The sequence below is a fragment of the Mixophyes fleayi genome, chromosome 2 (assembly GCF_038048845.1).
Source record: "Mixophyes fleayi isolate aMixFle1 chromosome 2, aMixFle1.hap1, whole genome shotgun sequence".
Classification (NCBI taxonomy): domain Eukaryota; kingdom Metazoa; phylum Chordata; class Amphibia; order Anura; family Limnodynastidae; genus Mixophyes; species Mixophyes fleayi.
The window spans coordinates 127,011,977-127,025,295 of record NC_134403.1 but is presented as its reverse complement, the minus strand read 5'-3'; the positions used below and the strand labels follow the sequence as shown (position 1 = coordinate 127,025,295).

Below are 13,319 nucleotides of genomic sequence, written 5' to 3'. Positions count from 1 at the left end.
ATGCAGAAAATTCTGCTGAGATATAAAAGTAAAAGAGCCTCTTTTACTGCTGTGAAGCATCAGCTTAAGAAATGGAATTTGCCCTAGAGTCAGGCCCGGCGCTACATTTAGGCAGCTGCCTAGAGCGCCAGGACTTGGGTGAAGCCACTGTGTCGGCCATCAGACATTGAACGGAAGACTAACCCCATGCTGGTGGTGGACTCTGTTTTTAACTTCTAAAGCAGTGGGCTGCCACACAGTTGTATTAGTTACGGTTGTCCCGAGTCCTGACAATATCAGGCTGACATTCATCTAAGAGAGGCAGCAGCGGCCCTCCGAGACTACAAGCCCCGAACCTGGATAAGGCAATGATGCACTCCATGGTGGCCTGCAGGATCAGACGGTCGTGCATGTTCTCCCCTGCTGATGTCCATATGAAAACAGCTAGGCGTGGGGGAGGAGAGAGGGGGGCTCTTAATGCTTTGGGATAGATGCCTGTGCTATTAATTTAAAAGTAGTAGTAAAGTTATTTCACTACTCAGAACAAAATACAATTATATGTTATAAAATAAGTTTTGTATTCCTGTAATTTTTAAAACCTTATTGGATGTTTCTGTTTTTTTATTTTACTATTCAAACTGTATGCAATTATACATTACATTGCTGTTTAATGATATAAACTGATAAATTAGGTATTATGGTTTTCCAAATTGCAAGGGGTTCATAATGGTGGTTGGGAACAAATAAGTGGTGAGTGTGCACTATTTATTTTGATAGTGGGGGGTATTTAATATAATAGTGTCGTCAATGTCCTGCCTATTTAAATTTATAGTTCCATCACCCCACATTATAGTGCTGGGATGATTTGGGGGCTATTAATTGAATGAGGGGGCAGAGTTTATGGCGAAAGAGGGCTATTTATTAAATATGAGTACTAATTATTAATAATTGGGGTGAAAATAATTAATTTCTTTAATGTGAAAACTATTAAATTAATGTTGGAGCTCATTGGAGGGACATAATATAATTTCAGGGCTGGTTGGGGGACATAGGTCTATTTATTAAATGTGAATGATATTAATTTCAGGTCGGGGCTGGTTGGAAGGAGGGGGGCTTAATTAAACTTGGGTGCTGTTGATTTGGGGGAGGAAGATCCAGAGGGTACACTCATTGATAAATTTCATGAACCTATCCTTTTGCCAAACAGGGAAGCAACATCCGAGTATCGTTAAGTAGTGGTATACCATACAGTAATATCCACCATACAGTAATATCCTCCGGGGATCACAGGAATCAAGAGTCTTCTTGAGACTGATGTTGTTTTATGCTACAAACGAATCACATGTAATAAGAAATTAACTACCTCAACAACACTAGTGGAGTAGAAAAAGTAATTTAAATTTGTGTTACCTGTGTATAATTTGTTATACAAGAGTAGGGACTGTATAACAGATCTGTTCTCGATTATCAGCAGCAGAAAATGTAAAAGAAAGTCTTGACCATTACAATAGTTGCACTCATATTAAAATCTGTCTTATGAAGTTGACAGGTCTAGATATATGTGTGAATGAATTGGTGTATGCCTAGTTTGTTAATGCAGGCTTAAATTCATTTGTCTTGCATGTTTTCATTTTGTTTAAAAAAAAAAAAGATTTAAAGAGATAACATCGTACATCAGGCAAGGATTCCATATCAATCAAAGTAGAACATTGGACAATCTTACTTTATGGATCATTGAATTAGATAGGACTATAAATGTAAAGCTATATAATGATACAACAGCAATGCGTTGGTGACTGACACTGCCTTGCTTATAAGTACTGTTGTAAACTACAATATGTCAAGAGGTGTCAGATCACTGGATGCCCTTTGGTCATTGGTTTATTTTGTCTCATTAATCCCATTGTTTTCTTAGAAGCTCCCAAAATTCCAATTTTTTAAATCTGTAGTTTTGCTTCTGCCCTGCAGCACTCCAGCTGTCTCCTGCCTTGACCTGGATTATTTTAAGTAGTATTTGCTACAAATGTATTGTGGATAAGGGAACAATTTACCATGGTCTGGTAACCAGAATAGGACCCGTTCCCCAGGGAAAGGTACATACAGGATTAAGGATCCTGCTGTCATCTTGAGGAAGAATTTTACTCACATGTGCACAACATGGGTGTGATTCCTGAGGTATGTTTGCCGAGAATAAAAGGATTGTGGGATCTGGTGGGCGGGCATCTGATGCTGAATGGCAGCCGGACGATAGTTAGGGCTGGTGGGTTTAGCTAGTGTCAGGAAGCCGTGGGACATTTGATGATTATGCTACAGTGTTGTTGTGACAAAATAAAACAGCAACGTGTTAAGAAAACCGGAGTAAAGAGTCACTCATTTGGTAATTCTTACAGAGTGGTGTCATCGTGGGATCTGAAAGGACAGTCAAGACACTGACATCTTATTTTATAATAAAAAGTGAACTGCTATATAGGATAGCGGTGGTACACGAGAAAATAGTTCATCAACACTTGGTGCCACAGTTACACATCCATTGGGTGTGTTTGTTAAGAATAAAATAATTGTGGAATCTGGTGGCCAGGGCTTCTGACGCTGAATAGCAGCTGGATGATAGCTAGGGCTGGTGGGTTTACCTAGTGTCAGGAAGCTGTGTAACATTTGATGATTATGTTACAGTGTAGTTTTGATGAACTAAAACCGCAGCTTCTTAAGAAGATCGTAGAAATTAGTCACTGATTTGGTAATTCTTACATTATAGTGTCATGATGCATTAAAAACTCACAATCTGGTAGGGGCATGGCCTTCCCAGTGATGTGAGCATGGACAGCTCTGTCGCAGTACTGTTGCTTTCATATACAGAGCCTTGTAAATTGGCCATTTTCAGCTCTCTACTACACCTAGCATATCTGGAGATGATATAGATTCCTGCTATATGCTGGAGATGACCAAGTCCAAACAACAAGAGCATACCCAATGGGCCACGATGGTGCAGACACCAAAACACTAAGCAGTCCAACAGACATGCTATATCTAGAGTGAAACACTCGTAAACTCCTCTGTGTGGAGGGGAGAGAGGGGGAGACAGGGATCATTTACTGCGTACAGTGAATGTCCAGGTCACAGCTGCTACATTTCTTTAGAAACCCACTTATAATAGGCATGGAAGGTCACTGGTATAAGAAAGGTCATAGCTCCCACTGTTCCTGGTAATTCTCATGTTCAATTGGACCCTGATTCCGAGCCTACACTTAAGAATGTCCAGTAAATAAGAATTCACACCAAACAGATGGAGGCTATGAAAGAGGGCATTATATCCTCAGGCATGACATGCAACAGCTCAATTAACACACTGGTGCACTGACAGCTAATACCAAACATTCTCTCACGTGTGTCACGGGCACTAGGAGTTGCTTACCCGAGTTTCACCAGATGGAACTATGCTAGAGAGGCGGGGTTATGGCACGCACCTCAAAGCAGGCAGGTGAATTATTGGAGCGACACAACAGCAGGAGAGTAGAGATAGTCTGAGGAAGTCCGCGACTTGCAGCTATGGTTAGAGGAAAGTCAGCGACTTGGAGAAGTAAACTGGAGGCTGAAGATAATGTAGACAAGAGGAGTGGACGTGGATAGGTGAAGGTAGGTAGAGGAGGAGTCAGTGGTCTGCGTACAGCAAGTTGTACCACTGTAGTGATGGGAAGAATAGTACTGGTGCAGGTAGGTAGCAGGGTAGTCGGTGGTCTGCGTTCAGCAAGTTGTACCACCACTATGGTGAGGAGTCTGGTCCAGGTGTAGGTAGGTAATAGGAGAGTCAGTGGTCTGCGTATAGCAAGTTGTACCACCGCTGTGATAGGAGGACTTGTCCAGGTGCGGGTAGGTAGCAGGGAAGTCAGTGGTCTGCGTGCAGCAAGTTGTACCACTGCTGTGAGAAGGAATGAGGACTTGTCCAGGTGCAGGAGAGTGAAGTTGAAAGGCAAACTGTGGCTGTATGGAAACAGCGCGAGTAGAGCAATGTCTTGTGAGGCAGAGATGGAATGCACAATGAATAGTCTGTATGGAGTAGATGCCTTGCAGTGAGGAGAAACTGGTCACAGCAGATATGCACAATAACGCTAAGTAGTAGCGTGAGGAGATATCGTAGCTTGAGTGAAAGCTTGTCCTAAATGAAGCAATGCAGTAACACAGTCTATATGGGTACTTGTACCCTGTGCAGCAAACAACAATGGATACAACTGGTATGCGAGCAATAGGCAATAGTCACTAGAGCATACCCAGTTGTGTAGATCCGGAATCAGCTGAGAAGTGAAGCATTGTAGCGGTATGGGAACCACCGTTGAGTTGAGCAGGGAGCAGCGTGGAAGCTGAAGCACGAGTAGAGCTGGAAGCAGTTTGGAAACTGTACACACGAGTAGAGCTAGAAGCAGTTTGGAAACTGCACACAGGAGTAGAGCTGGAAGCAGTTTGGAAACTGCACACAGGAGTAGAGCTGGAAGCAGTTTGCAAACTGCACACAGGAGTAGAGCTGGAAGCAGTTTGGAAACTGCACACCTATAGAAGTTCACTGGGAGTGAGACTTCAAGATCAGGCCACTACCTAAGGCTGCATGTGCCTTAAGTAGGGAGGGGTGATTGATCCATCAATCACATTAGTGGTCAGGTGTAGTTGTTAAAGGGACCTGCGCATGCCCAGTGCGACAGGATGGTGGACGGCCGCGGTTCCACACAGGTGTGAGCGGGAAAGATGGAGAACCACGTACCAGAGTGGAGGCACTCACACTCCGGTGAGTGACAACGTGATGTTAGGTGCTGGGGGACAAAATAAAATGGCCTTCACTTTTTTGGAATATCAGCCTGCTATGGTCTTTCACCATCCAAGAGATGCATCTGAGTAAAAATATATTACAGTTGTGATATTAACAATTAATTTATATAGTGTGTAGGTACTTAAATGCTTGTGATAGGGTGGTACTTCCACTCAGGGTTTCCAACATACTCCATTTTGGTCAGAAGGGCTCTATATTTTAGTTTTCAATGCATGTTCTAATAAAGAGGAACAATTTTGGGCCTTATTTAGAGCTTCACGGAGGTGCATTTGTGCATCGCAACTTTGCGGTTTGCATAAAAGTTACTCTACTGCACATGTGCACAACTTGAGCTCATGTTTGGAGTTGTCCTTATAGCCGTTTACAATTTGACAGGCGGACCAGTGGCGTTTATGTGCAAGTGCAATGCACTAAGGGTGTGCAGGCGCAGGTTAGCCACACCCTTCGAGATGCATTCTATTTTAGATTAGACATATCTTTAGATATGTAAATAAGAAAGCATACCTTTGCGCATCCATAAGCTGTATACAAATTTACAAGTTAATGATAAAATGCAACTCAAAATGTAGACACAGAAGTGTGCAGGTGCATCTTTATATACAACTCTAAATGAGGCCCTATGTGCTAGAGGACTGAGGGCATTGTATCTTTATTAGCTTATATTTATCCTTTTCTTACGTATATTTTAGGTCCCAGTTGATTATGTGTGTGATAAAGAGAATGTTTCTAATCTTGCCAAGGGAAATTACAATGCCACTACACTTTCCAGCCGTCACAGTTACTTGGAAAATTAACCAATTTTCTGTAGGAGCTGGAGGTTTTGCTATATGGCAGCTCAGACATCCATATTCTTGTTATTCTATCTCACACGCCAGTCTCTCCCACATGGACCTGGCCATGATTAACCCATGCATGGCTCCCCTGGTTAATTTAGTCAAATATGAAAGAGGAGGGTCAATCTGTTTTATCTTACTATTATTGTTCTTCCCCCTTAGGACAACGATGTAAAATATACAATAAACGACAATACATGTTTGCTCCCTACATTTGAATGTTTGGGAAATTTCAAAGGCATTCTTCATTATTTAACAGATAAATAGTAACAATCACCCAGTTTCAAAATGAAGAAGGATATGATGCCAGAGGTTCAGACAGATTTACCAGATCTATTACATTCTACTGAATTTATATATGCAATGTACTAATAAAGGGAATAAAACTATCATTCCATACCTACACGGAAGCATCTAATGTTTTTAATAGCCTTTTATTTGTGGAGTGTGATTGAATTCTGGCCCTGATTTTATCAAATTGGTAATATTACTAAAAGTGCACCCCTCCACGGGAGAATTTGGGTCCAGTGTCAACAGCTATTAGAGAGTTTGCCACTACAAAGAGTTACCAGTCAATTGTCATTTTCTCTGTTCATTGAACCATTGGTGGCTTTTATAAGGACAACTTTGGGGATGGTAGGATTCTGTTACGGTGTTTCGACACCACCACCGTTGCAGCCATGAGAATTTTAGGACCTTCTGGATTGCCTTTAACCAACTTTGATTGTTTCTCTTAATATGAATAGAAATAAAGAGTTATTATACCCAAAATTGTAGAGTCATGAGGGAGAGGAATGTGGAAGGCAAATTTGGTAACTAATATATGCAAACTAGATTGGTAAGAGGTGTTAAAAGTTCACATTTATTTGGCTTATTGTGCAACATCTATTTCCAGATATATATCTTCAACTCAACTCTATGTCATATTGATACATGGCAAACTTGCTAACTGGGAACTTGAAGCTGATTTTTGTATGCAATACTCAAACCAAGAAAGGACTAGTATCTTGCATTTTTTTATACCAAGCTACAGCATGCCACAAATTAAGTTTTGACTGTACCTGGCAGGGCAAAAAGGCTATAAAGTACAGGGGATATTACAGAGGAGCCTCAAACTTGAGACTAGTAAGAAGATGCGGAGGGTTTTCTGTTAAATGTGGAAGTGTCATGTTGGCTCAATCAAATAACAAAACATTGAAATAGGCAGGTTGAATATAAGGGGGTTGCAACAACAATAATTGCATAATTAAAGATTTAGAAAACTAGGACTCTTCCATAAAAATCTTTTCAAAGTAATGTGGCCTCCATTTAGATTAATATCTGGTAATGCTAGGCCACCATACTGCAGAGTAAAACAATTCTGTTAGCAAACGTAATTACACTGGCTACTGTATAATGGTGTAACTATATGGTGAATGTCTCTGCTACTTAAGTTCAATGAAAGAATTTAGAAATGGCACAAAATAGAGTGTAGATGATTTTTTATTTTTTGAATAGGTCCTGAAAGACTCAACACACTCAGTTAATCTACATATACACCAAAAACAGGGCTTGCCGTTTTCAACAGATATGAACTATATTTGTACCGAAAAGCATCCCAGTCACAATTAGAACTTTAACACATGAAGTACTTATGTGGTGACTGATCTTTGAAGAAAATCAGGAAATAAAATGAGTTTTTCCACTAATTATATTTAATAGAACCATGTTCTTACAAGATGTGCCATTTAAGGTTTGAGAAATGTTATATAAGTGTTCCTGTCGGTTGAACTCTTGATGATAATAAGCAGCTTAGCAACCATCATGGATGCCTTCAGAGGTTCCACTCAAGCATCAGCTCATTACCACTGACATTTTATTTCTGGAAACTAGCTTCCGGATTATTGGCTGACAGCCTTTATTCATTGTCACACAAAAGAATTTGAACGCGTTGGGAATACGTTGCTGGAGATCTTTAGGGAATAATTTATAAGTATATTGAACAGTAAATACATAACCACTTGAAACAGCAATTTGTATACCCACCTCGGCAAGATAGAACTCATCATATTGTCTTTTAAAATTCTCTCCCTTGTAGTAGTTGCTGGCAGCTACAATTACATCCACTGCAACCATGCTTAGAATAAACATGTGGAAAATGGACGATCTCATCATTTTCTGCACATGGACAAGTACAAAGAAGACAGAAAATAGAAATTAATCCACGACAGTAGTCAAAAAAGTAATACTCACATTTTGTTGGTGTCACGTGAATGAATAGATATTTCTTATTATAAATATGTGACAATCAACAGTAATTTTATAAAATGTTATAGAGTATTCATGCAAACTGAAATCAGCGTGGCTTTTAACCTTACATCGAGTTGCTTGACTAAGTGGAAAAAAAAGGTTTAATGAAGAAGTGAATTAAAGACATCCTTTATCTGGTGAACTAAATGTGTCATTATGTCAGAGTAAAAGCATTGCTAATCCTCCAAAGGATGCAGCAAAGCATTACTTGTCACAATAGACGTTAAAGGGTAATGTGCTAATTATAGTATAGTGACGTCAATATTGGTTTGCACCATATTTTATAGCATAAACTTTATGCGCAATATTACACTTGAAAGGGTATGGTAAAAAGTAACCATGGACAGAAACATGGATGTACAGGAATTGAGAATGTAACTAAAATCACAAATGGTCTAATAAAAGTACAGCTTCCTCTTACCTTATACTATGTACGGCTTCATGGTGATACCACCGGCTGCCTTGTGATGCCTTCCACCATTATATACTATGTTTACCATGATACCACATATTGTGAAGTCTTGTACATATGTTTACGTGTCTGTGCTACTATGCACACAAGATGAGCAGGGTACAGTAGCACACCTTACACTGATGGGAATAACAAGATATTACATAGCCCAATTCTATACTTTGAAGGCCCATAACCAAGTCCGGCCTCCATCCAGTGCTGTTACCACTATGAAGTCAGACTGAGGAAGCCACTAAACCTAAAGTCTTTTTCTATTTGATAATATTTACACCAATACATTTATTCCCATATACTGCAATGTCAGAAACCAGCCAAGACTAGCACTAGATAATTATTCACATACCAAGATCAGTTTTGTGTACAAAATAAGCAATGAAATATTATGTATTCTCTTTATTTTAACATTTGAAAAGTCATTTTCTAACAAAATCCACATTAAAAAAATCAACAAGATTCTAGATAGTAGCATCAAGGATATAACAGAGCATCCAATAAAACATACAATAATATGTTTCAATGTAGTGTATATAAACAGTCAATAACGGGTCTCCCCATCTATAGTATTTCTATTTATTCTAACAAACAACCACTACCACATATTTTCTCCCCAAATCACTCCAAACACTATATAGCAACTCATAGAAACTAAGATGATGAAGATGATGATCTCTTATTTTATTCATTTCACCCAGAGTTGGGATTAATCAATCTGCTCCTTGAAATGGTGCATCTCTTATAACTTACACTACTACAAAACAATCTATAAAGTAATATACACTACATAATAAAATGTTACCACTGTTATTAGATCTCCCAACAAAGTTGAAACCATTTAGATAGACTTTGCCACAAGAAATGTAGCATTTGTAACAAAAACCTACTTCTTGAGTTTCCCTCCTTACAGCAACATGCAACCTCCAGCTCTACTTCTCTTACACTATTCTTTTGAGATGAAATTTAGACATGTGCTTTCCATGTCAACATACTGCATGCTTTTCCAGTATACAAATAGCACCCACATACGTCATACTTACCAACTCTCCCGGAAAGTCCGGGAGTCTCCCGAAATTCGGGTCAGTCTCCCGGGCGAGCTGGCATTTCTCCCGCATCCCAGGTTTCACCGAAAATCGCGTCTCGGTGATTCACGCCATTTTAGGGGGCGGGAGGGGGCGGGACGAGACATCACGTCATTTTGGCCCGCCCCCGCGAGCCCATCGCGGGGGCAGGCCAAAATGACGCGATTTGCCTCGCCCCACCCCCTCCTGCCCTCCAGTCATGCCCCCGAGTTGGCAAGTATGACATACGTCTCAGAATGTGTTTTCTCCAATCAAACATCAAGACCCTCTAAGATAATCAAAGGACAATATGGTCAAGATTCACTGGTTTAAATCGATAGAAACTAGAAAGAGAGACTAGATTTTGAAACACTCTCTCATAACTCCTCAGGAAATGTCTCAATTTACAAACTGTCAGAACAATGTTAAAGTCATAAAGTCATCATAATATTTATGAACTGAACAATCACCAAGCTGTTCTTCTATTACAAATAGCTGTGGCGGTCAAGGAGAGAGTGGCCTTTGTCCAGCTTTGGAAGACACATCTGAGCACAAACATCATTATAACCATAGGTGTATGATCTGGGATTAATTATACAATGTATGCATGTTTGTGGGAAAACGTAAAAACTAATAACAAAAGTGCTAAAAACAATAGAGCTGCTGTGGTCACAAGGGACTTTGTGCATATATTGTATATGGGGTTCAATGTGTGCCAATGTATGCTTTTGTTTGAAAGTTTGTTTAAGTTAGGCTTTAGGTTAATGCAGATAGTACATTAATAGCGAGCATATTATACTAAATATAGTACAGTATGCAGTAATCAAAAATCAAGGAAGTAAAAACTTAATAAATAATCCAGATTTTGCTTTAGAAGTGGTTAATATATAATGTATTCTGTGTCTAACAGCAAAACCAGGAATTTTACAGGGGTTAGGGGTTTGAGCTCAGTTGGTCCAGCAGCTGAACAAAGATGGTAGGTCGGTAGATCCCTGGAAAGGGTTATGGTGTGATGATATTCCTCTGTGTAAAAGTAAATTTACCACTGTTTCCACAAGATTTAGATGTTTCCTTTGCCACAGCTACATGTGTTCACTTGTAATTTGATGATCCATGGTACATCTGCAGACCTACAAATGATATTAATAATATTGTTGTTGATATGTAAGGTGCCACCAACCATTATGGAAAAATACAAGGATGAAGTCTTTTCAGAATATGCTGGTTTATTTTGGGGGCGGAGCTCTTGCGGTGCAGCAGTGTGACCTGCTCACTGTTCAACTGCTCCCTCTTCCGGCGTGGACAGTAGATGCCTACACTAATGCTGCAAGTTTGTTTAAAGGAGATTCACGTCTATTCAAGTATGCTGTTATCAAAGCACAGGTGATCTAAGCAACCACATTGAAATTAAGCTCTATTAGTTTTGGTAAGGAATTCAGGTAGGGAAATAAAGGCTGAGGCATGTCAGGTGTTATATTTCCTTTTTATAAAATTTGTTGTTATTCTCCTGTCCTCCAGCCTGACAGGGTGCACCTAACTTCCATTTAGACCCTTGCAATCTGGCTTGCATAATCAGCCAACCTAGTAGCACATTGGTCTACAAATTATTCTATTGAGCATAGTTCCGGCGGTTCCCAAACTGTGCGCCGCGGCTCCCAGGGGTGCCGCGGGCCAGCCCTAAAAAAAAGAAAGAAAACAAAAACTTACCAATCCGCGCGGCGCCGGGACCCAGCAGCCTCCTCTCTCCCGCAGCTGTCACTGAATGACGTCAGTGACAGCTGCATGAGAGAGGAGGCTGCTGGGTCCCGGCGCCGCGCGGATTGGTAAGTTTTTGTTTTCTTTCTTTTTTCTATGGCTGGCGCCTGGCGCGGGGCAGAGTGAGAGGGATTGTAGCAGAGGAGGGGGACAGAGAGCAGAGGAGGGGGACAGAGCAGAGGAGGAGGAGGACAGAGAGCAGAGGAGGAGGACAGAGAGCAGAGGAGGAGTACAGAGGAGGAGGGGGGCAGAGGAGGGGGACAGATGGCAGAGGAGGGGGACAGAGGGCAGAGGAGGGGGACAGCGTGAGAGAGGGCAGAGGAGGGGGAACAGAGGTTAGAGGAGGGGGACAGCGTGACAGAGGGCAGAGGGGGCAATGTGCCTGGATGCAGATGGGGCAGAGTGTCTGGATGCAGAGGGGCATTTTTGCATACAACTAAATAAGTATTTCTGTGGTGACCTAAATACTTATTACAATTTTTTGACCCAACTACTTCTAAAACAGGACTGCTCAGTAATTATTTTGGAGGGGTGCCTTGAAAAAATTTGGAAACTCTAAGGATGCCACGAACTGCAAAAGTTTGGGAACCACTGGCATAGTTGATTATTCTTTTAAGCATAGTTGTTTTGTGCCACCTTTTTTCAAAGTCTATGTTTATTGCCAAATGTCTATCCAAAAGTGCTTATTCCACTTCTGCATAAGCGGCTCATTGCTTTAGAGAGAGGGCATGAGTGTCCCCAGTCCTTCCAGCCAGCTTTTCATTTAAAATTTTATTCCGGCACATTATGATCTTCCCACATTATTTGAAAAGCATGTAAATATGCATCAATGGATGCTTACTCCTTATTAAAAAAACATTTTTTTTTATAATACCAAAGCACATAGTAACGTTTTATTTGATTTTATAAACTAACTAAAAATCACCAACGATGGAACGATGTCGGGCAAATTCTGAAGTGTGTATGCACTCACAACCAGTTGTATAGGCAGGTCTCTATAGAGACTAGAGTTACAATTTTTTCAGCACATGGTTATGAGAGATGAAGATCATAGATCTGAAGGTAAATCGTATAGTTGTGTACGCATGAATCAATAAGCTGATCGGGACTGTTAGTCATTGGTAAAATCGCTTTTCTTACATTCCCATTACATTTTTCATACCGCCGCCTCAAAATTTCCTAGCCCCACTTCTAAATTTCCACTTCAACCACTGTGTTAATTAATTTCACATATCTTTTATAGCTTAAAACCACAACCAGAAGCTAATGAGAATGAGATATTGATTTGTATGAGGATAGCTACGAAATGCATGCTCAAAAGGTAATTTACTTGCTATTTAAAGGAGAAAAAAAACTTCTACCTGGGAATGCTGTTTTAATCTTTAAAAATACTGAGAGTATAAAATAAAAAAATATTTTTCACATCACGAATAATTTTGATATTTTATATGTTGGTATTTGAACCACTTATAGTGCTGTTTTCTTTGTTGATTTGTCTCAGTCTCCTTTTAATGATTGTGTAATATCCCTTTGAACAACAGAAAAGAGACTAGACCCTTGGGTAGGAGATTTATATTTTTTATATATACTTATAACTTTGTATTTAGAGCACCTGATTTACCTTTTGGTGGAGTAGGCTAGGCTTTAATAAAGAGATGAGTTTTCAGAGAGCATTTAAAAACTTGAATACTGGGAAAGAGTCTATTCGGACATGGTTAGGGAATTCCTTAAGTGTGTAACAGCATAAGAGAAGTCTTATAGGTGGGAGTGAGAGGTAATCAGAGATGAGATGAAGTGCAGGTCAGAGGTAGAACTAAGGGGGCATGAAGGAGTTTCTTTCAAGAGGAAGTTTGAGATTTGAGAAGTGTAGGTGTTGTTGAGGACTATGCAGGTGAGGGTCAGTAATTTAAATTGGATTCTGGAGGTTATGAGGAGCAAGAGTAGATATTTACAGAGTGGTGAATATGAAGCAGCAGCAGAGGAAGATCAATCTTGTAGCAATTAATATGGCTTGAAGTGAGGATAGATGGGTGAAGGGAATGCAGTAGTTGAGGAGGGAGATGTGAGAATGGATAAGAATGAGAGCATGGATAAGAATTGAGAGAATGGTTAATAGTTCT

The 13,319-nt window shown here is 40.1% G+C and overlaps 1 protein-coding gene across 3 annotated transcripts in view; it reads right to left on the bottom strand.

Moving 5' to 3' along the window:
• Window positions 1-13,319, bottom strand: part of NALCN (sodium leak channel, non-selective) — a 431,975-nt gene that overhangs the window by 188,873 nt on the left and 229,783 nt on the right. For all 3 annotated transcript variants that reach the window (XM_075199955.1, XM_075199956.1, XM_075199957.1), the window contains one exon: window positions 7,654-7,785. In XM_075199955.1, coding sequence (XP_075056056.1) covers window positions 7,654-7,785 — 132 coding nt within the window. The remainder of the gene's footprint in view (window positions 1-7,653; window positions 7,786-13,319) is intronic.